Raw genomic sequence first — 23456 nt, 5'->3', positions numbered from 1 at the left:
TGTACACATTAAAGTGTAGAAAAATAGACATTAGAGACTTGGAAGGGCAGGAGGTTAGGAGGAGGAGAGGGGCTAGAAACTACTTAATGGATACGACATACTTTATTTGGATGATGGTTACATAAAAACCCAGACTTCACTGCTGGGCAATATACCCATATAACAAAATTGTACCCATTAATATTATACGCACAAAATAAAAAAAGTTAGTTTAACAGAAAGATGTATTGTATACAATAAGGTAAATCATTTATCAATTTTAAATTTCAAGGGCTTTTAAATGTTTCTGAAATAGTGATTTTCAGATATTTAAAAATAATAGATCAATAAGTTATAGATAACTGAATTTTTATATATTTCAAATAAGAACAAAACATACAAAAAGATTCATCCTCAAATTTTAATACTCTATGTACATTTGGTTCTAACAAAAAAACTGATGTTATGTTAAAAATCAGAGATTTAGGGTTTGGAAAATAAAAATAATAACATTTTAAAAATAAAAAAAATACTACATTGAAGGATATTAGATTTTTAAAGTTTTAAGAATATTTAATGTATGAAACCACTTTAAAGTACATGAAAAAACAAACTTACATGAAGAAAAGAAAACTTCTAAATTATTTATTATGCTCCTATTTTATTTTATTTTTAGTCTGTGGTATAAGATATAATGGGGTCAATACCTTATGAGAATAGAAGCTCTTTGAATACAAGTATAAGATACAATAGGTTCAATACCTTATTAGAATAGAAGCTCTTTGAATACAGGAATGGACCTGTTTCTATTTGCCCCAAAACAGAATTGTAGGTTGCAACCGAGTAAAGATACGAATAAATGAATGAACAGCACCTGAGACAAAATTCTAAACTCAACTCCTCATCCTTAAGAATGCATTATAAGATCCACTGATATCAAAGTAGAGGTATTTTGATCTATGGGGTTCTCTCTATATAAGTTTTATTCTCCTTTTCTCTATTTTATTTTATAATTCCATATCTAAATTTTACTAGGGCCATTAGGAAAGAGAAAATGTAAGGTGCAAACTGAGAGAACATGTTTGCCACATACACAACTGATATAGGATTAATATCTAGAATATAGAAGTCATTCCTACAAATAAATTAGAATTAGATAAACAATTCAAAAGACAAATTGTCAAAATACTTGAACAGACATTTTACAGAGGAGAAAGCCCACATGGCCAAAATACTTGCAAAGATGCTCAAAGTTTTAGTACATGGAAAATACAAATTGAAACCACAAATATCACGTCATATACATTAGATTGGCAAAAACTTCAAAGTCTGACAATATCAAAGTGCTGCCAAAGACATAGAACTATGACATTATCACACACCGCTGGAGGGAGTGAAAATTGGTACAACCACTTTGGAAAACAATTTGACATGATATAGCAACGCTGAAGGGATGCATGTCTTGCAACTCAATAATTCCACTCCCAGGTATATGCCCCAGAAACTTTAGCAAAGATGCAGTGGGGACGGTGTGCAAAAATATTCATAATTCTTTTATAATGGAAGCCATGCCAAGTCCGCCAACAGTGCTGCGTGTATAAACAACAGCTGTACGCATCAACAAGGATGACCCTCAGGAACACAACATCAGGTGAAAAAAAGAAAATTATGGGAGAATATATACATTATGAGTCCATTCATGGAAAGCTCATGAGTGATTTGCTTTTAGGGATAGAAACACAGGTGGTAAAAATGTAATGAACAAGAGAATGATAAACAAAAATTCATAGTAGTAGTTCCCTCTGTTCAGGGCAGAAAGGAGATGTGGTCAGGACAAGGTAAATGGGCCTTTAAAGGAAAGGCTAATGGCCTGTGTCTTAAAAAGGGCAGTGGGCACACACACATTCATTGTATCGTTATTCTTCACACTGTATACATTTTACATATTATTTTGCATGTAGCCAATATTTAATAAAAACCACTGTTAAGAATTGGTGAAGAAGTAAATGACTGAAATATTATTTTTAGAACTTGCTGGAAGAAGAAAAGAGACTATAACAATGTACCAGGCATTAGGCTCTGACAGCTCTTCCCTCCAAACACACCACGCTTGTCTCCTTGTCTCTTGGTTTCTCTTTGCTCACTCATTCCAAAACCAGCAATCATTCAGAACTAACAGTTGTCCAGGGTTGGAGGAAAGTTTCATGGTGTTCATCTGAAGCAGCAGCCAAGCTTTCCTCTCTATCTGTCATCCTATCCCTCATTAAAATTCAGGCCTGCTCCAGGTGTGAATGACAAGCACATTACCCTGTTCATGCGCGTGCACACACATCCAATCTCTGCAGCTTGATTGAGTTATTATCATATCCAAATATTACTGAAATCCATTATTACCTGACTTTTGACTTTGACTTATTTTCTAATATTTGTACACATTTCATAATGATAATAGAGCACTATATTTAAAACAAATCATCTCCCTGTCCTCCTAACAGAACCTGAAATCTTCGAAAGCTCCTTGAAAAACAGACAACTGTCTCTTCCTCTGACTGCAACCATGTAGCAACAGTCCCGTAAACCAAAAGTAAGATTTAAAGTGAATGGTGCAGCTATCGTCAGTACAACACTTGAAAGGAAAAAAATAAATCTAGCTGCAGTGAAATCTTACTCCTCACCTGGATCATTAAAGGTAACATTCATCTGTTTCCCAGCTCACCCCTCCACTGCCCCACCGCCGCCCAGTGGATGGGAAGGGAGAAGGTATTGCTTTATTTTCATTATCAGTGACATTAAAAAAATTGTTTTATATCAGTTACTACAGGGAAGTCAGGCTTTATCAGCAGTAACATTTCAATAGAAAAAGAAAATCTGAGACTGTTAAAAAAAATTATTCTAAATGACCTACCTGGAAGAATCCATCACTCAGTGCCCTGAAGTATACTGCCTTAAAAATACAACTACTTACCTCAGCATATTGTGCTACTGAACTGCCTTCAACTCCATAAACTCTCCTAGCTCCAGCCTGTACAGCAAAAAACGACAGTATTCCTGATCCACAACCAACATCTAGCACGACCTAGAAGGAAAGAAAAGCAAAAAAGGGGTGAAAACACAACCAGGTTTGTGTCTGTTGGCACAAGGCCAACTTTGGGCATTGAGGTGAGACTTAATTAAAGTCCCAGCTTTGATATTTGCTAGTGGTCTTACCTTGGCAAAGTTATGAATCTCTGGGAGACTTGTTTTTTTCACACATTAAATGGGGTTAGTAATAACCACTATTAAAGTTGGCTGTAGGGTTAAATAATATGAAACGTATGCAAAGCACTTGGCACATAATTGGCATGCTTCAAATCATTGCTATTATTATTATCATCTTTGTACAATGGATTGCTTTTAGGATGCTTAGGGCCAAGAAAAGCAGAGTGTCACAAATGAGCTCACCTCACCAAATCTATTAGCATGAACAAAATGAAAACTGTCTCGAATAATTTTTGGAATGATATACACATGTTTAGAAATAACTGAAGATGAAGTCTTGAAAAATCCAAAAGTGATGTATGTGCTTTTTTACCAGGCCCCTCCATAAAACTTGGGAGGTTTCTATGGAGGGTAGGAGCACATGAAGGTTGTGAAATGACAAAATTTTTCTTCTCCCCTCTGTGTTCTGACCTGGAACTTAAATCAAGGAAACCACCATTCACTGGCACAAAGGGGCCAAGACTGAGAAGCAAGGGGTGGACCGTGAGTCTGGGGCCCCTTTCCCCAGATACTGCTGCAACTAAGGCCTGAATCTTGGCCTGGTTATTCAGATGTAAAGTTACTATATTTCTGTCTCATCAGTGACTTTTATTCTCAGCATCTTTTGGCACTAGCTTTGAGCAAGACATTTTACTTGGCTTTAAATCTTCACAATAACCATATGAGTAGACAGCATTCTTATGCCCACTTAACAGATGAAAAAACTGAAAATCAGAGACATTGAACAACCAGCCAAAGTCCACCTAGCCATAAGGAGGGGAGCTAAGAGTTAAATCTGGACATTTTTGTCATCCAAGTTCATATTTTATATTATCATACATTGCTTACTTACATTTCTCCTCTATAAAACTGACGTTTGAACACAGCGATACCAATAGGCAATGGTTGACAAGGAAACAAAGTAGTAGTTTTTTTTGGAAAATTTAGAAAAGTTAAAAAAATTTGAGAGCAGGAAAAATTTTCCAAAAAAAAATTAGGAAATATCAAGAGGTTTTGTGTCTGTGTGTGTTTTAACTGCAGTATCACACTGTGCTGACACAGATACTGTGCCATTATTCTAAGAGAACATGCTGTTAGTAAGGGTTCACAGTGCTTACCGATATTAATTCTAGGGCTGTGGCTGTATTCCATATGGTTTCCTAGGGCTTGGGTAATTAGGAGCATTACCAATTTAAAATGTCACCCAGACTCCAAAATTGGCTGTCGAGCTGTCTATACTTTTAGAAATACCAATATTCTCTTTTCCTGATCCTCCCCAGGAAATCTACCATCTTCATGTGGCCATGATCTGTTGCAAGAACACTCATGACTGCCATTTAGGGAGTGGAGGCTGTTAAGTTGGAGACTGTAAGCCTTGTCCCCAAAGAAAGATGCACCACATTCAAAAGAACCTTTCTAGAAACTTCTCCAATTAAAAATACAATGCCTTAGATTCCAAGTTCAGTCTAAAATATGGATGCAAAGTAAAGAGAAGATAGAAATTGCACCTGGATGCTCTGGTAACAGGTTACCCTAGAAATGTGTGAATGGAGCTAGCTCTTTGTCTAATTTATTAGGGTGGTACAAAGCACATCTTAGAGTAGTACTTTTCAGTTCTTGTGATCCTGCAAACTAAAAACCAAAGGAATATCTTACCATTAGCGGAGAGATGGGAGAAAAGAAATAGGGAGAAAGAGAAAAACAGCCAGAGCTGGGAGTGAGCTTTATGTGGTTAAGCTTTTGGCATATTTGGTCCATTTGGTAAAAAGATACTTTAACAGACCTAGGCCATATCTAGAGAAGCAGCAAAAAACTGTAAGCTGAGGCAATTTTCTAAAGATACAAGCCAAAATCACCTTAATCATTTGGTTATTTCAAAACAGAGTATGAGCCTTGGAAAAGAATCTGATCTTTTGCTAGCATTGTCCAGATAATTCCATCTGCTTCCCCTTGAGTGTGTATTACAAAACTTAAATGAATTTTCAGTCATGCGACTGGGAAGAGAGGATGAGGAGGTAGAGAGACATTTTTGCCTTGTCTACATAAGCCATGCAACTTTGGAACCAAAGCCATGGAGGGCCAAGGATAAATCCTATGGTGAAAAACTAACAGTCAAAGCAAATATTTAGGCTGTAATGAAAATATACTACCTCTTCCCTTTCCAGCTGGGATTTCCAAGGCTGGAAGAGGAAAGGACATTGACACAGATAATTCCATTACACGTTCTCCCATAGCACCTCAGGAAGCCTTGGAGCTACCTCTAATTGTATTTCTTTGTCCTTACAGAAGATTATATTGAGCCCATTTTTTATTCTACCATTGGTAGACCATCACAGAACTGGGTATATCTGAGGAACTTGGCAGACATTAAGTTATACTTTTATGCTCTGGGAAAAAAAATCTCATCTCTCCTCAGGCAGAGGCAAAAAAGAGTAATAAAATCCTAGGGCTTGGGTAATTAGGAGCATTATTAACTTAAAATGTGGAGTGATTTACAGTTACCAAATGATGCTCCCCTGACACTATTTGATCCTCACACCTCTCTGTAATAGAGAATACATAGTTTTGTGTCCATTTTATTGATAAGGAAACTGAGGCTCAGAGATACTAAGTAGCTAGCCCAAGGTGACATGGCTGGTAAGTGGTAGAGCTGGGGTAGGAATCCAACGCTTGGCTCTCTGCACCATGAATGACCTCTTTTTGTGTAGCAAAAGATGAGAGAAAAGGGTGGGCCGTAAAGAGATGCAAATCTAATCATCACACCTCTGACAGTTCTACACAGCTGGAGGAGGGTAAGAAGGTCTCTTTAGTCTGTTGTCCTTAGTCCTAAGCGATCCGACAGTGACTGACCTTTCTGGTCTCTTCTTCCGTATCCCTCTCCCTTCTTCCCCACACACCCTAGGCTGGAAATTACATGCCTTACTTCATTCTGTGCTCACTTATGCACAATTCCCTGTGGTAGTGGCAGTGATCATCCTACCAAATGTTCATGCTTTCTCAGGGTACAGTTGTTGGGAAGCAGCTGCCTGCCAAGACTACATATTTCCACCCCCTTGCATCTCTGTGCACCCATGTGACTACTTTTGGCCAATGAGATGTGAGGGGAAGTGATGAGAACCTCTTCCAGGCCCAGGTGGTTAAGAGTCCAGCATAATTTCCCTACGCTCTGTGCTCCTTACTCAGTGATATTGGAGATCACCTGTTCAGGGCGAAAAGACCCTGAATCTCTGGGTCACCACTTTGGGAAGAGCCACTCAGAACACACTGGACATGGCATGAGCAAGAAATAATTTTTTTTCTTTTTAACAAATTATATATTTTTTGTTATTTTAAAATTATTCTTACTTTGTTTTTAAAATTTCACACATTGACAGAAATAAATTTTATTATGGCAAAACACTGAGATTTAAGGATTGTTTTAGTTGGTATATACTGATCGATATATTTCCCTTGGATAACATCCCCTTCTCTCAATTTTCTACCTAGGAATCCCATTTTTCCAGACCTAACTCAAATCCCACATTTCAGGAATGCATTCCTTGACTTTCCAGTCAGTCTAGGCTGGGCTCTCTGGTATCCTGGATATAGGTCTCCAGTAGCATTTATCACAGGATGCGGCAAGTATTTCTTCACATGGTTATCTTTCCAGCTTAGCCTCTGAGCTTCCCAAAGACAGGAATAGCGTCATTTATCTGTCAGCACCTAGCTAGCATAGTGGGAAGCATAGAAACCATTAACAAGTATTTGTTGCCTACATGACTGAATGGAATGACATAAAATGTCAGTCCCCTAATTCCAGCATCGCCTTGAAATAGCTCTGGAAAAGACTTACGTCTTCTGTGTGCCACTTGAATTCTGGGAGTGCACTTGCATCACAAGCCAGCGCCCAAAGAAAGTGAGCTTAGGAGGCCCTCGCCTTGTTCACGATTTATAGCCCAAACTATTTCACTCAACCTTCCTTATCTTCTACATTCTGGCCTCTTTCTTATTTCTTGGCCTGCATGTCACCTCATGGACCTGACACTTCACACTCTGTCTCCCTTCACAATCTCCACCCTTCCTTCTGGACTATGATCTGAACGTGGTCACTCTTCTATCTGAGGTAGCCTTTCGCCAAATCCCTCTGCCCTGACACAGGTTTCATGCTCGTTCCTGCCACAGGGCCTTAGTACGTGCTGCTCCCCACTATACACTCTGTGCTATCAGCCTGTGGTCACTTTTTTTCTTTTTAACCTACTCAATGCCTATTGTGCTGGTTATTTTCTATTTGTTCCTCCAGATATATCCTTTGCTCTTCTCCATCCTGCACTTTGTCAGGAGCCTGACCTACCTGGACTGTATCAATACACTGGACTCTAGTTGTGATCAGTCAAGAGAAATGACAAGAGGAGGGTAGAAGCAGTAAGTACAGTGAGGTCAGATTGTTTATTCTCCTTGCTTCCTGCTTCCTGGGTCTCCGTGGATTGGTTGTGTCCCCTATACCCAAAGTCACAGTTCTTGTTGGGCTTTCATCTTTTACAGTCTGACTATTCTCTTAGGTTTCCAGTAACCATCTTTAGGTCCACACTCTTGCTGCTGCCAGGGTGTTTGATCATCCCTTGTCGATTTCCTTAACTATGCTCACATCTTTGGAAATAGTCATGTTATTTAATTCTGGTCTTTGCTCCCTCCCAGGTGAAGTCCTTCTGTTGTGCGCTTTCTCATCACCACCTCCTCGTACTCTTTCTTCATAACAGTCATCAGAGTTACAATTCTTCATGTAAAATAAGTAGTTATTTGATTAATGTTTGCTCTCTCCCTGGATAGTAAACTTTGTTAAAGGAGAGACCCCATCTGTTTCCCACTCACTATTGAATCCCTGACAGGTAGCGCAGGGTCTGCTGCACAGTAGAGACACTCACTAAATCTCTGACGAACAAGCTGCATAAATGAAAATGTCTCTCACTACTGAAAATATGGGACAGACTCAGGGTCCAGAAAATATGATGCAAATCTGTTACGTCCCTGAGAAGGCACCTTGCCCCAACATAACAAGTCTGCTCCAACCTAGTGAACCCAAGAATCCTTCAACGGATGACTTTCTTTTGGAATTGCCATATTATCATTACATTACAACCCAGTTAGCCCTTGTGCATGATATTCTTTGAGACGGGGGATTCATCCTCAGCTTCCTGTTGGATACACAAGCAGTAACTGTAGGCATGGCTGTTTTTCAGCTTATTCAGAGCGGCACCAGAAAATGGCATGAAATCCCTGGCAGGACTCAGTGGGAAAAGTCCACAATTGGTCCATGTAACAGTGGCCAAATGCTCTGTTTTATTAGTAAATAAAGTTTTTTAATTTTTTAAAAATAGGGTCATTTTGCTTGTACATATTATTTTAATTACATCCTCTTCTGGTTTCCTGGGCAAAGAAATCCTGGAAAATATTTGGACAGGGCAAATATATCTCCAAGTGCATTCAGTGCTTTTTATTTGGATTTCTTAGGTTAAAATTAGCAAGGAATATCTAGATCCTTATCAAAGTGTGAAACTAAACTACCCTTGAATGAAAGAATAAAAATAAAATGAGTACAGTCATCCCACAGTACCCATGGGGGATGGGTTCCAGGACCCCCCTCGGATACCAAAATCCTCTGATGTTCAAATCTCTTATATAAAATGGCATAGCATTTGCATATAACCTATGTACATCCTTCTGTATACTTTAAATCATCTCCAGATTATTTATAATACATAATACAATATAAATGCTATAAAACAGCTGCTATACTATATTGTTTAGGGAATAATGGCAAGAAAAAAAAATGTCTGAACACGTTCAGTCAGATGTAACCAGCCTTTTTTTTTAAAGTATTGTTAATTTAATTTTTTTATTTTTTATTTCAGGGTATTATGGGGGGATAAACATTTTGGTCACAAGTTCTAACTTTGCCTCACCCAAGCCAGGGCTAGAGGTGTGCCCTTCTCCTATACAATGCTCACTGCATCCATTAGTTGTGAGTTTACCCCTGCCATCAAATTGGTACTAACTGATTGACCTTTTTTTTAATGAATATTTTTGATCCATGACTGGTTGAATCCATGCATGTAGAACCCAAGTGTATGGAGGCCCAAATGTACCTATTATTTGCTGTGTACTTATCTATGCTATGTCTGTCTAGTGCTGTATAGACATTACCTTAATTACCTGTCATGACAACTCTATCATATGGGTGCTATTATTTTCTCCATGTTGTTGATAAGGAGACTGAAAATCTTTAGAAATGAGATTTTTAAAAAATTATCTAATTCGAACCCTATGCTCTTAGCCACTCTTTCCACCTTCCGTTCTAAGCTGTTCCTTGTCCTTACTATTCAGACTACAGTAATATTGGCCGTATTTAGCCTTTTTCACTCCAGCTTTTTATAATTGTCTTCAACTATTGAGGTTCTGATTATCCCACAATCAGTTCCTCAAGTGATGCCAGTTATTATTCATTAATTCTTTCTTTATTTGCTCAAGCTGCTCTGAATGGCAGCAGCACCCTGTCATTGTTATATACCTTATATTCCTAAGTTCTGTGCTCTACCTGTCTGTGCACTTCCACAGCCAGCACTTTTTCCAGCCCTCATTTTATTCCAAGTGTACTCACCTCCACTAGACAGCCCGAAGTCACACGTGGCCCATGTCCTTGCACAGTGTCCTAAGCTTTATCATCGCCATGAGCTCCCATGGGCTGCCTACCTCCAAGACTGCACTCAACATCCAAATCTTCCAATATCCAAACTATGGACAGAGAGGTTGACTGAACAGCTTCTGGGCAGTAATGTGAATGTGACGTTATTGGAAATAGTATCTTTATAGATGCAATCAAGTTAAGATAAGAGCAAAGTGGATTAGGGTCAGCCCTAAGTCCAATATGGCTGGTGACATTACGAGAAGAGAGAAATCTGCACAGAAACACTGACATGTACTGGGAGAACACAGTAACAACAGAGGCAGTGATTGCAGTGATGCATCTACAAGCCAAGGGACACCAAGGATTGCCAACAATCACAGAAAATAGAAAGAGGCCAGGGAGGACTCTCCCCAGAGCCTCCAGAGGGAGCGTGGCCCTGCAGACATCTTGATTTTGGACTTCTAGCCTCCAGAACTATGACAGAATAAATTTCTATTGTACCAAGATACCCAGTTTGTGGTCATTTGTTATGGCAGCCCGAGGAAACTAAAGCAGCCTTCAAAGCCCAAGGTATAGAAAAAAGAAATTTATATTTTCTCTCTATATATAGATACTGTTTTTTACTATCACATCCTGCTCCCCTCCACATTCCCGAAGCCACATAAATACATAAAATACCAGTTGATAAACCTAGAACATATAAAGAATTGCTTTCTGTCACTCCCCAAATCATCCTGCAGTACAGGCTTTTAATACAGACAGATTTGAGTTTACATAGAGCTCTAACACTTAGTTGTATATCCTAAAGCAAGTTAGTTAAAGTTTTGAGCTCCAATCCCTTTATCTATGCTATTAACCCTAACAACATGTCTTGCATTTGCTTGGTGTGCAGTGTAGTGGGCCATTCTTTGGTGCCTCTCAGCATCTGAACCACCTTCCTATGTTTGAGGAATGCCCCATGTCATGAGGCAGCACCAGCCTCCTGCTAGGGAAGTGAAGGTGTCAGATGCTTTCTTCCAGCCCTTGCAGCTAAAGCACAGGCATGACCCAGTGCCAGTAAGATGCACCTTGCATGGGAAGCTCAGAGTGTGAAGATGCAGGGACTACACAGAATCCAGTCTGGTGAGGTCACAGCAACCTCCAGATTCCAGGGCATCAGAGGGATCTCGAGATTCCAAGGACAACGTTCAAGATTAGTATTGGACGAAGGCTGTGCACATTGCAGTGTCTATGTCTGGCTGCACTGCTATCTTCCTGGGATCAACACTGCAACAGGATTTTAGAAATTATTCTGGTTATGTAGCTTCCAAGCCTAGTTCTCTGGTGTTCCTGCATCCTTTCAGGAAATTCTTCTCTCTTTTTTTTTTCTTATGGTAGCAGAGTTGGTTTCTGATGCTGGCAGCTAAGAACTCTCACTAACACACAGAGATTAAATGAGATAGAACATACAAAGTACCCAGCAGGAATCATGAGTCATTCTCTCCACAGCTGTTCTGAACAAGGATTCTTCTATAACAGGATTAATAATGATGCTCGGGGCTAGAAGTGGAGGGTTAGAAGAAATGTAAGGAAGCAAGAGCTTACGGGAAGGTCCATGCAGCAGACCTGTCCTGCAGCCTCTAGTCTAGTCAATGATCAAGATCAGGCCTCATTAGCATGCCAGGTTAACTCACGGTGTGCAGTGTTTTAAAGCGAGAGGAGAATTTCAGAGCAGGATTAGAAATGGACTCAAGGGCCTTTGACCAAACTGATGATAAGCCCACACCAAAGAAAAACTCACATCAGAAGAACCGAAGCTCAGGCTCTGTGAATCTGAATATCAGCTGAGAGTCTGAACAGGTTGCTTTGCATGTTTGTTGTTATTTATGTTTTCTTTTAAGCCCTCAAATCCCTAAATCCCTTCTGCCTAAGCCAACGTCACATTTGGATGCACTAAGCAGCTGTTGTAACTGGGGATTCTCTCCTCTGTGAAAATACTGATTTGAAAAAATAATAAGCTCTCAGCTCCTGCTTACTCTCACAAGTTTCTAGCAACTGGTGCCCTGACAAACGAAGTGTCAAAACATTTCCAAATTAAAACCCCACAGCTCATACAGCCCCATACCCTCAGCAGGATGGACTTCCCTGCTTGTACCCAGTGTACACTTGAAGAAACTAAAAATAGCCAGATGGCAATTAACAGAAACTCCAAGGAGGGGAGATGGGGTGGGATCCAGCCGGGTCAGTTTCTTGGATGGATTTCAAATGGAGTTCTCAGCCAGCAGTGCTCTGGCCAAGAAAGGACTTTCATTAAAACTGCATGGAGGAGGTAGAATAAAAAATCAAGATTTGAAATCTTTAAAATTATATCAGAGGTGGAAACTATAGCACCATATCCCAAGACCATCAATAATAATAACACTTGTTAGTATGTACTATGTTCATATTATGGACCATAATGAGCATATGCATTGTATCATCTTGAATTTGTAAGAACTCTAAAAAGTAGCTACTACTCTTATCATTGTCCTCCTCTTATCATTGTCCTACTCTTACAGGACAATGACGAAGATGAAAGGAAACAGCATGTGCAATGCCCTTAGCGTGGTGCATGCCTGTGCTAAGCTCCTCAATAAATAATAGCCATTGGTATTGATCATTCTAAACCCATGCCCTTTTAGTTAGTCAATTTCAATGCCCTTTTACATAGTCAATTTCAATCAGAGAGAATATAAGGATTTAGTGAAAAAGTAGCATCCTCCACAGACTCACAGGGGTTATTCTAGAATGGTCTTTAGAATGATGAATGCAAACAAAAAAGGACCAAATAAGATTTTGGATTTGTGATAGATTCGGTGGATTTGGAGTTAGGACAACCAGCCATCCCAGTTTGTCTGGGACCAAGGGGATTCCTGGGATCCTAACACAGGGACAGTTTGCTCCTTCAGTTTGCAGAGGGAGGAAATGTTTACTCCCAGGAGAGGGTAGTATTGGAGGTAAGAGATGTCATCTACCCTTCTACTTTTTTCCCATCAACAGGAGTGATTTATCTGACTGGTGATACTGGGAAACAGGACTGAGCATGCGTAGTCCAGGTGCTTGGGAGGGGCCAGCCTGCCCCAAACCTATTGTGTGCCTAGAGTCCCCCACATAAGCAGCTTACAGGGCAGGCTCTGAACTTGTCTGGGAGACCAGCTGTTCAGCATACAGGTGAATGGAAAAGTTCAGTTTGGGAGAAGAAGGAACAGGAAACTTTATTTGGCCACAGGTCTAAGCCCTATTTTCCAAATAGCAATACTGACAACAAAGCTGATACTGTGATTTCTACCTGACATCAGTATCTATTTCTAAATTGGTTCAGAACTCAAAGGGGGAAAGGGATATAATTAATTATCAACCATGATTAGTTATCACCTTCAGAAACCCCAACAGATGGATTCCTATTTCCTTTCATTGGCAGATAAACCCATTTCAGGCAGGTAGGAAGAGGGTATTTTGTAAAATCAAATGAGGTTAGAGTTGGGAGTGACCTTAAAGATAATCTGGTCCAATATCTTCATTGTTACAGATGAAAAGATACACAAATGAAACCACCATGTGACACCATCCATGTGAAAAGTCTGCAAAAGTCTTTTATAAGCAAATTATTAGTAGTTTGGGAAGTGGTCTTTAGAAGCTGTACCCAGGATTAAAAATAGATCGTAGATAACATAGAAAATAGATTTTGGATAATAGACATTGAAAATAGATTTTTAGATTACAACTAAGTCCCTACAGGAGAGAAGTTTCCCTAAATAAAACTATTATCTCCAGGAAACATCCTCAAACCATGAAGAAGAAATCAACAGTTCTGCGCTGAATTTTTTTTTAGTTAGAAAAAAACCTACCTTAGGTCAACAAGACTGCTTACTTACAACCTTGAAGACCAGATAAGGCACAAAAGAAACAAATTTTCCCCCTCCATCCTGCCCATCTATCATAATCACATCTTCTTCACTGGGCATGTTTACTCCGTAATGTTGACCAGGCATGTCCCACTGGCAAAGCAAGGTTCCTGGGAACCTCAGGACCTTTGACACATGAGACCCTTTGGCCAAACCTGGTCATTTCTGTTCTTAACCTTTGCCTCCTATCTTTTACCGTCGTCTACCAGAGTATCTAGATCTGGCTTTTAGATAGTGCCCAGTCCTGAGTGAGGCAGAGGAAGCCCACTTCACCGTCTCTCCTCTACTGAAAACAGCTTTAAAACCTGGACTGAGTGCATGGGGAAACTATTTGAGGACTCTGAAAAGAAAAAAGTAGCAGGCAGGTTGGGAAAGAAGACTAAAATTTGAAATACTATTCAACTTACCCCCGTTTTCCCCTCCCATAAACCTTGGCCTAAAGTCAACGCACCCAAAATGAGCACCAAGGTACAGAAAAAGAAAGCCCCCGAGTCACCTTCTAGTTCTGCTTCCAGAAGCAGGAAAGGGAGTTCCTAACGTGCAGAGTGTGAAAACCGTGTTTTTCCTCTCTCTTTTCTTTCCTCTTCCCCCTACTCTTTCCCTTTCTTTCCCCACTCCAGCCCCCCGCAATCTCATGGTATTGCCAAGACCAGCCTGCAGTAGTGAAAACTATGAGGGAAGGGAACCTTCCTCTTCATTCCCTGATATTGTTGTTCCCAAAGGCTGGGCTGACCCCCAGTGCTTTTTCCTCTTTCTGTCCTCTCTTTGTTTGGCCGATATGTAGGTAAAGTCATGGAAGCACATGGCAGAGTGAACTTTTTGACCAGAGACTGAAAAGTGGTCACAGGGAACCAGAGAGTATCATGGAGATGGACAGGAAGGAGCTTGGCAAAGCAACCCCATACAGTTTCCTTTATAAATTCCTGGGTTCATCTCTGGCCTGTGCATGCACGGATCGGATACTAGTTCACATACCAAAAGTTTGAGAACTTCGCTCATGTGCCAGACTGACCACTGGGTGACAGATCCAAATAGCACTGTGAAGGCTTTGAAAACTGAACTGACGTAGGAAGCACAACCCTCAGACCACCAACTATTGGGATGGAACTTGCAGCCTGAATCTGACCAGGCTGACTGGCTGCTAAAACTAAATGATCAATGTACTCCATAGGCTTCATAATATATTATTCAAAATATGCAGGAGATAATACAAAATTTCTTGGCATATGAAAAGTCAGGAAAATCTCAATTCCCATGGGAAAAGATAATCAGTCGAAACTAACACTGCCATGACATAGAGGTTAGAACCATCTGGCAAAGACTTCAAAGCAGCTATCATAAAAAAGTTCATGATTGCTGACATGAACACTGCTAAAACCAATGGACAAATAGAAAGTCTCAGCCAAGAAACAGATGCTAAAACAAAGTGCCAAATGGAAATTTTAGGAAACAAAAAGTGTAATAACCAAAACAAAAATGTCACTGATGAGCTCAATAGCAGAATGGAGATGACAGAGGAAAGCAAGCCATGGGCAAACCAACTCCTAGGTGGGGACCTATTTATCAACACTTTTTCATGCATCTTTCCCTCTATTTTAATTAACCATTGTTGTATAACAAATTGCATCAAAATTTAGTGGCTTAGACCAGAAACAATTGATTAGTTCTCCCGATTTTGTGGGAGGGCAGGGCAGTTCTCTGCCGGTCTTGTGTGGATTTGTTCACATTTCTGCATTCAGCAGGCAGGCTGGTGGGATGGGAAGGCCCAAGGCAGCTTCACTCACAAGTCTGACAGTCAGTGTTGTCTGTAGTCTGGGATGCCTCTGTTCCATGTGACCTCCCAACTCCAGTAGGCTAGACTGGGCTTCTTCACAGTATGGCAGTCTCAGGGTTCCAAGAAGTTGACAGCAGAAGCCACAAGGCTCAATGTCTCTTAATAAAAGGAGCAGCTACATGACTTTGAAAGGTGGCATGCATATAGGGAGGTGTGAGTCATTGGGATCATTATTTCAACATTCTACTGGAATTAATGCTTCAAAGCTCAAAGACTATGGATCTACAGTTATCATGGCAGTAGAATAGACAATGAGGCTCAGAAAAGTTTAGTGTTTTGCCTAAGATCACACAGCTAGTTAAGGGGAAAATATGAAACTGGATCTCATGACTGATGATTCCTCTGACCAATACTCTTGCTTCAGAGATGAGCTATTTGGTATTTTGAACACTTTGGCTATTTAACAGGTAGAAGAACAATAAACAACTGTTGTACAAAGTGTTAGCAATCATTCATCATTTAGAACCAGTCCATGAAGGAAATAAATGCATGCACTTGTGAAGTCTATGCAAAAACTGAAGCAGAGCACCTCATGAAGAGCTATTCATTATGTAGCAATAACGCTCCTAACCTGTTCTATGCACCAAAACATAGTGTATTCAGTCTCTTGCATTCCTGGCACTCAGAGATTAATATTTTTAGTAAGGTAAAAAATTCACATAACATCAAATTAACTATTAACCATTTTAAAGTATAAAATTTCGTGTCATTTAGTACATTCATGACATTGTACAATCATTACTTTTACTAGTTTCAAGAAATTTTCATCACCCCAAAAGGAAAGCCTGTCCCCATTAAGCACTCACTTGCCATTTCCCTCTCCCTCTTAGCCCTGAAAACCACTAGTATGTTTTTTGTCTCTTGGATTTACCTATGCTGGATACGTCATATAAATGGAATCATATGACCTTTTGTGAGTGGCTTCTTTCACTCAGCATGTTTTTGAGGTTTACCGATATTGTAATGTGTATCAGCATTTCATCCCTTTTCATGGATAATACAAATGGAATAGCATTCATAATATTCCATGTGTGAATATACTACATTTTGTTTATATATTCATCAGTTGATGGGCATTTGGACTTTTCCTACTTTTTAGCTATTCTGAGTAGTGCTATTATGAACATTTGTCTGCAAGTATTTGTTTGAATACCTGTTTTCAATTCTTTTGGGTATTTAGCTAGGAGTGGAATTGCCGGGACCTATGGTAATTCTATCAAAGCTTCACTTTGATTCTGGGCTTGAAAAGACTTCTGAAAGTGTGAGATGAATAACCTGGGGCCAGCATTACCTTGTCTCTGAAATCAATGTGGTTCTGGAGGATGGCTCTGTGGTACGTGGCTGTCCTCACAGTCTTGCATCATGTCCTGCTGCTGGGAAATGCAGCCATAAAACTGTAAGGGGAAGACAGGGAGAGGGGAGTAAACAACCCACAAGGTAGCACCATCATGAGCATCTGGTTCCCACAGCCACCTCGGTCAAGGCAGGCACTGCCTTCAGCTCACAGGGACACGGAGGCTCTGAGGGACACCTTGACTTGTCCACGTCAGCCCTGATTTGTAAGGTGTAGAATTCTGAGTAGATTTCAGACTTCTGGCTCCTGCTCCAGACAATAGATTCAGGCCTAGATATTGATGAGATAGGTGCCTGGGGTCCCTTCCTAAAGCAGAGGCTATGGTAGGGCACAGGTCAAGAACAGCAGACTCAAGGGGAAAGGGGCAAGGGCCAAAGGGATGGCCTGCCCTGGTGAGTCCCATGAGCCTCGAGTGGAAAACGGAACTTGGATAGAAATCCCGGGTGACGGTGGAGGTGGGGCAGAAGGTAGTGACGGTGGTGATCCTGATGGGAACAGAGGCAGGCCAGCTGGGTGGCCATGAACACTGATGGCCATAGACATCATCCTTGTAATAGCCACCATCTGGCAGGCCATTTGGTAGGGCTTTCTATGTACCAGGCACCATGTTAAGCGCTTCACAGTCATCATCTAATCCAATTAAACCATCACAACAATTAGGTGAATTATACTGCTCAGCTGAGGAAACTGAGGCTCAGAAAAGTAAAGCAACTTGCCCAAGTCCTGACCACATAGTAAGTGGCGGAGCAGGGACACTGTTGGTCTGGGGGGCCACACTTTCAGAACCACGGCAATAGAACATCAATCGTCTCCTCTCCACACACCCTGCCGAGGTGTGCATGATCTTGAAACAAATCAATTAGTCCCACCCAGGACAACTCTCCTGACCTGGAAGTATTGCGTAGCCGACGCTTCTTCTGTCCGCTGGCTGAACACTGAGGACTCTTTTTTCTGATTCCAGCATCTTTTCAAGGTATTTGAAAAAGCACAGAATTCTGCAAGGATAAAAAGCAGATCCATTTCTTCACCTTGGAAACCACAGAACTCACCGCTGCGCTCTGTAAAAAAATTCCAACTGTGAAAATATTAGAAGATGAAAATGGCACATTCAACCCTGAACACACACATGATAAGGAATGGCAAGGTGGAAATGGGGACTACTCCGAGGCGTGCCTCCGTTATTTACACTTGTCAGACTTATTTGCATTCAGAAATGTCAAGTGAGAGAGCACAAAGGAACACAGGCAGAGACCGGGCTCCCTGAATGCTCCTGGTATTGTGCTCACAAAGCTCACAGCCTTACACTCAGTATGTGCTCTGGGGAAGCAGGTCCACGGTGAGACGGAAACACACACACACACAACCTCATTCTACCATCATAAGAGCAATATTTTCTCTCTCACTTAGTATTCTCTGGCTGTATAGAGAAAAGGCAAAATAACTGAGGATATGTGAGTATAAAAAAGTGGTTTCTATTAGTTGAGGAAAAAAATACAGAAGTGAAGTCTCAAAAAATTGCAGAAGTGATAATATTGATAGATAACACTGCATACACAGTTGCCAAATTCTGTGACTTCTGCCTCAGAAATATCTCTTGAATCCTGCCTAGTGTCCCCACTGTGTGTGGCTTCTTCCCTCTGCACCACAGGCATCGTGACCAGGTCAACTTCCTCACATCCAAGGCTGGGTCCCTCATGCTCACACACTCTTGGTTCATGATAAGCTCTGGCCCTTCAGATTCTAGACCCAACCGCTCACATTCCTGTCTGCCCCGTTCCAGTACCCCCTGTGCCCTTTCTTCCTGCACACACGACATCTGTTCTATGTTCTCCACACGTCTGCTGTGCCGAACTACTTACATATGCCAAGTCAACCTGGTCATGGCCAGGCTTCCAGACTTGGAACCCCCATTTTTTTGCATTAGATTATCTTTCAACATCAAACTCCTATTCATCCTCCCAAATTCCATTCAACTAGCATTTCCTCATTGCTGTGCTCTGGAACATCACAGGCAGAATGAGTTACTATAATATGGTGGGTCTCAACACTCAGTTAAAGATCAGAATCGCCTGGAAAGATTTTTTTACCTGTGGATACTGGGCCCTCACCCTAAACCTGGCAATTCAATGTCCTGGTGGTGGGGAAAGAAGTCTCCATGTTTTCAAAAGCCCTCGGAGTTAATTCTCATATGTAGCCAGGGATGAGAACTTTTTGCTCTAATATCATGCTCTCAGCCTAGGAAATATCCTAGTTCATATTTTACTGCATTTGTCAATTTTTAAGGTCTCCACTTCTCTACTTAAGTCAAGTTCTTTCAGGGCATTGTTTACAGGTTGTCTTGGTCCATTTTGTGTTGCTGTAACATAACACCAAAGACTGGATAATTTATAAAGAACAGTAATTTATTTCTTACAAGGCTGGAGGCTAGGAAGTCAAGGCCCAGGGCGTGCATGTGATGAGGATCTTTGTGGTGATTCCTGCCGTGGCAGGAGGCAGGGGCACAAGCAGGGGCACGAGCAAGAGAGCGGGAGGCCTGGGCCAGATTTTATAACAACATACTCTCTCATTTTACATTAACCCATGCAGGAAGGCAGAGCCCTCATGGCCTAATCACCTCTTAATACTGTCCTAATCGTCATTAAAATTTAACATGAGTTTTGGAGGGGACACTCAAACCACAGCAGAAGTTTAAGCCTTACATACCTCTAATTTCCAGAACATGGTGCTAAGGTAGCAGCCACCCATAAATAAATCTTAAACGTAAACTTGGTGAAACTATTTAACTGGTGGGACAGGTTTGTGAGGCCCTGGAGCTATCCCATGTGGGGACAGATAGTTTGAAAGAAGGTCTTGTTGGACAATAAATATGTAAACACACGTGACTGCTGCCCCTCCTGCCCAAGGGAATGTTACCACCTACTCCGAAGAACCTGGAGAAGAACAAAGGGAGGAATTCTTAGTGGAAATCGGGATTAGGTTTATAGTATATCCCTGAACTATCACTATTTCACCAGCTTGTGAGGGCTCATCTCAATCGATAAGCCTCACGTAGCTAATGTTTCTGTGTGGATCTTTCTTTTATGAAAACAGAATGGTTCTTTGGTCAAAAATTGATCTCCATTACGAAACTTTGTCAAATCTTTTGTATTTTGCAATTATACCCTTAAAAGGATGCAAATGATTGTTTCAAAATAACTACAAAACCAACCCATGAAAAGTATTAGAAAATACAAGTCAAATAAAATAAAATAAAAATAATAATTCCATTATACAAATGATTAATTCATGTTAACACATTGGTGCATGTCCTTTTGGAGCGCGTGTATGTGTAAAACTTCTTGCAAAATTGCATCATATTATTTTGTAACCACCTCTTTTCATTTATGGTACTATGGATAACTTTTTCAGTCATTAAGTAGTCTCCTCCACCTAGTTGTTAATAGATAAGTGATTTCAACTTTTATGAATGTGCCATAATTTAACCAATTCCCTGTGGTCAGCTTCCCAAGCCTCCCCTCAAGTCTACAGTTTCAGGATGATAAAGCCCAGAATCTGTATTTTTAACTGTGTCCCTGGTGATTCTGGTGACAAGAGAGTTTTGAGCCCTTCTGTTAATAGAATATAGCAATGTTCATATAATAAGAATTCCACATTACAGATGTAAAAGAGATGCCAAGTCTTTATAACATCCTTCTACACACAAAATCAATATAATAATCAATACTTCTGTTGTCTTGTGACTTTTTGACTGTGTTGTTTTGCCATTTTCTAGAAAATATCTTAATCTCATAAAACCTAGAAATGCAGAAAAGCAAGCCAGAAGAAAAAATAACTCCCAGATATAAAAACCACTAATGACATTTTGGAAATCTCCCAGGAATTTTTCTTTATATATTTATATCTATTTCTATTAATATATTACTTACAACAATAGCATTGCACTCTACTGTTTTACAACCTGCTTTTTTACTGAACAATATATTGTTAGATTTTTCTATGTCAACACTTTTCAAATGGAATCACTAAGCTACACATAAAGCTACAAAGCCCCTTAATTGTAGTGGCATTTTTCTCGTTTCTCCAATCTGTTCTCGAAGACATCAGAAACTAAGGAGATCTTAATTTCAACAATCTTTTTGACTATGTTCCCTCAAATTCTGGACCTAATTAATTGCTTATCAAATTTTGCTGGGAGTCAAAAATATCAAGTCTGTGAAACTACAATCTCCTACATTTGCATTTTTCTCCCTTAGAAAGATATTGGACAATATTTACCCAGCTCTAGTCTCCTGGCACCTCTCCAATTCTCTCTGAGTTCTTAAAGATTGCCAGCAGTGGTTTTTGTCACCCATCTGTGATTTCTTTAAGTCCTGGGTGTATCTGTTGTTTGGGCTTTTCAAAGCCTATGGTAAATTAATTTATTCAACAAATAGTCTTTTTGAATATTCTCTACACTTGTAAGTCTCCATCCTTTGGGGGGAAGTTTGAGTTAATACTAATACAACCAAAAATAATGGCTGCCTAATTTATTGAATAGGATGTGTGGCAAATTGAAAAGTATCATTTTTGGTTCATAAACAAGATTTTGACTATAAAGTTACACAGCTGGTCATATCATGTGCAGCTGACTGATTATCTCAAAAGGATATGTAAAAGAGAAGCTCTAACGGAGTTTTGTGCTATACCAGTATCCATGCTATATATAAACAGCCTACAAAATAAATACTAATCTGGCCATATCAGCTCTACTATGTTTGATATTTTTCAAAAATCCAATTTTACTGCATTATTAACACTGTCTTAGTCTGCTTAGGCTACCATTACGAAATGCGACAGATTGAGTGGCTTAAACAATAAGAACTTATTTTCTCATAGTTTTGGAGGCTGGGAAGTCCAAACTCAAGATCCAGATGATTAGATTCCTAGCAAAGCCTCTCCCTGCCTGGCTTGCAGTTTGCTGCCTTTTTGCTGCATCCTCACATGGCAGAGAGAGAGCCATTGAGCTCTCTGGTGTCTTTTCTTATAAGGACACTAATTCCGTAGGATCAGGGCTGTACCCTATGACCTCACTTAACCTTAATTGAGTCCTTACTCCAAATACAGCCACACTGGGAGGTAGGGATTTAACATATAAATTTGGAGGGGAAACAATTCAGTCCATAGTAGACACTATAGTCAGAACTTCTCATAACCCTGGCACAGGGACCACATTTAACAAATCGAACATCAGAGCCTCTTGTTTGATAAGCTTGAGATGTATTTATGGGATTGATGGGGCTTAGGAAATCAGGAGTATCCTGACTAGTCCAGAAATCATCATCAGTTAACTCCTGCCTATCATGAATTCTGTTAGAAAAATGTTTTCCGCACAATTAACCCTCACCGTTAATGGTTAAATATATTTTAATGGTTAAATAAATGTGTGTAAATAAAGGAAGTATCTGTGTTTCCACATAATGCATAAAGATTCAACAATAAGTAACAAATAAATAAATAAAAGAAACCTCCGTAAGAAGGAAAAGAAACTTAATTATTGATTTCTCCTCTCTCCTCAGCCTCCAGGATGGACTCTGGCAGCCACTTTGGAGACTCCAAAAGCAGAAGGAGCAAGAATAACCCATCCTTACCTCTTCCTCACTTCTGCAAACTGGGGGACAGGATTTTGGGTGAGACGAATAAAGGGCTCTTTAAATCCAGTGGGTAATTTTGCCTTTGGAGAACATTTTTGGCAAGCAGTCCTTTTTTTTTTTTTTTTTGGATGGAAAAGCCTTTTGATCTGCAGATACCATTTGTTTGAAGGGTGCTGTTAATTCTGTAGAGTCAGAATGCTTCCCAGAGGGGAAAGCAAGGCCGGCTGTTTAGAACACAATAGACACATTTGTCTAAACAAATGATGTTCACATTTGCATAGAGGCTCCTACAGTTGCTCAGAGTAGAAAAGGTGGGAGAATACGGGTTAGAAATGCTGATCTGGTATAAAGAGGTCCCCATGGGTTTTTTTCCAGAAGCCTGAGGGCAGTGGCTAGAGTATAGGAGGATGGGGAACCACTCTCAATTACTAGTAGAAGTGATCTCTCCTCTGAGCAGAGCACGCATCATGGATAAAATGCGAACTCCTTCCAAAGGACATGTCTGTCCACACACTGTCTGAAGGGGATGACCTGGTGAAACTGCCATTATAACCTCTCAGGCTATAAACCATTGTTTTGCTATTTTTTGCCACAAATGCATGGATGTAATTTTCACTATCATGTAGATATTAACCAAGGACATGGCAGCTCCATGCTACAGCCAGGATTCCAATTATTTTCTTTTGATTCTCAGGCTTGATTTAGGTTTTTTCCTGACAAACCATGATTTTTTCAATTTTAGCACATAATTATACTTGTGGATCAATACAGACTACTCAGATGCACCATTTCCTTTTTGTTCTGTTACTCCTAACAGACCAGATTGAAGGGATATGTT

The 23456-nt window shown here is 40.2% G+C and overlaps 1 protein-coding gene across 1 annotated transcript in view; it reads right to left on the bottom strand.

Annotated features, from left to right (window-relative positions):
• The window catches only part of LOC123645694 (histone-arginine methyltransferase CARM1-like), a 93307-nt gene extending 75692 nt beyond the window's left edge, over positions 1-17615 (bottom strand). Inside the window, 4 exon segments of the mRNA XM_045562131.1 lie at positions 2945-3055; positions 16926-16986; positions 16988-17028; positions 17415-17615. Coding sequence (XP_045418087.1) covers positions 2945-3055; positions 16926-16986; positions 16988-17028; positions 17415-17615 — 414 coding nt within the window.
• Between the last annotated feature and the right edge of the window lie 5841 nt (positions 17616-23456).

The sequence above is a fragment of the Lemur catta genome, chromosome 10, assembly GCF_020740605.2.
Source record: "Lemur catta isolate mLemCat1 chromosome 10, mLemCat1.pri, whole genome shotgun sequence".
Classification (NCBI taxonomy): domain Eukaryota; kingdom Metazoa; phylum Chordata; class Mammalia; order Primates; family Lemuridae; genus Lemur; species Lemur catta.
The sequence above is the reverse complement of the archived record's forward strand: the minus strand, read 5'-3'. Positions and strand labels throughout refer to the sequence as shown.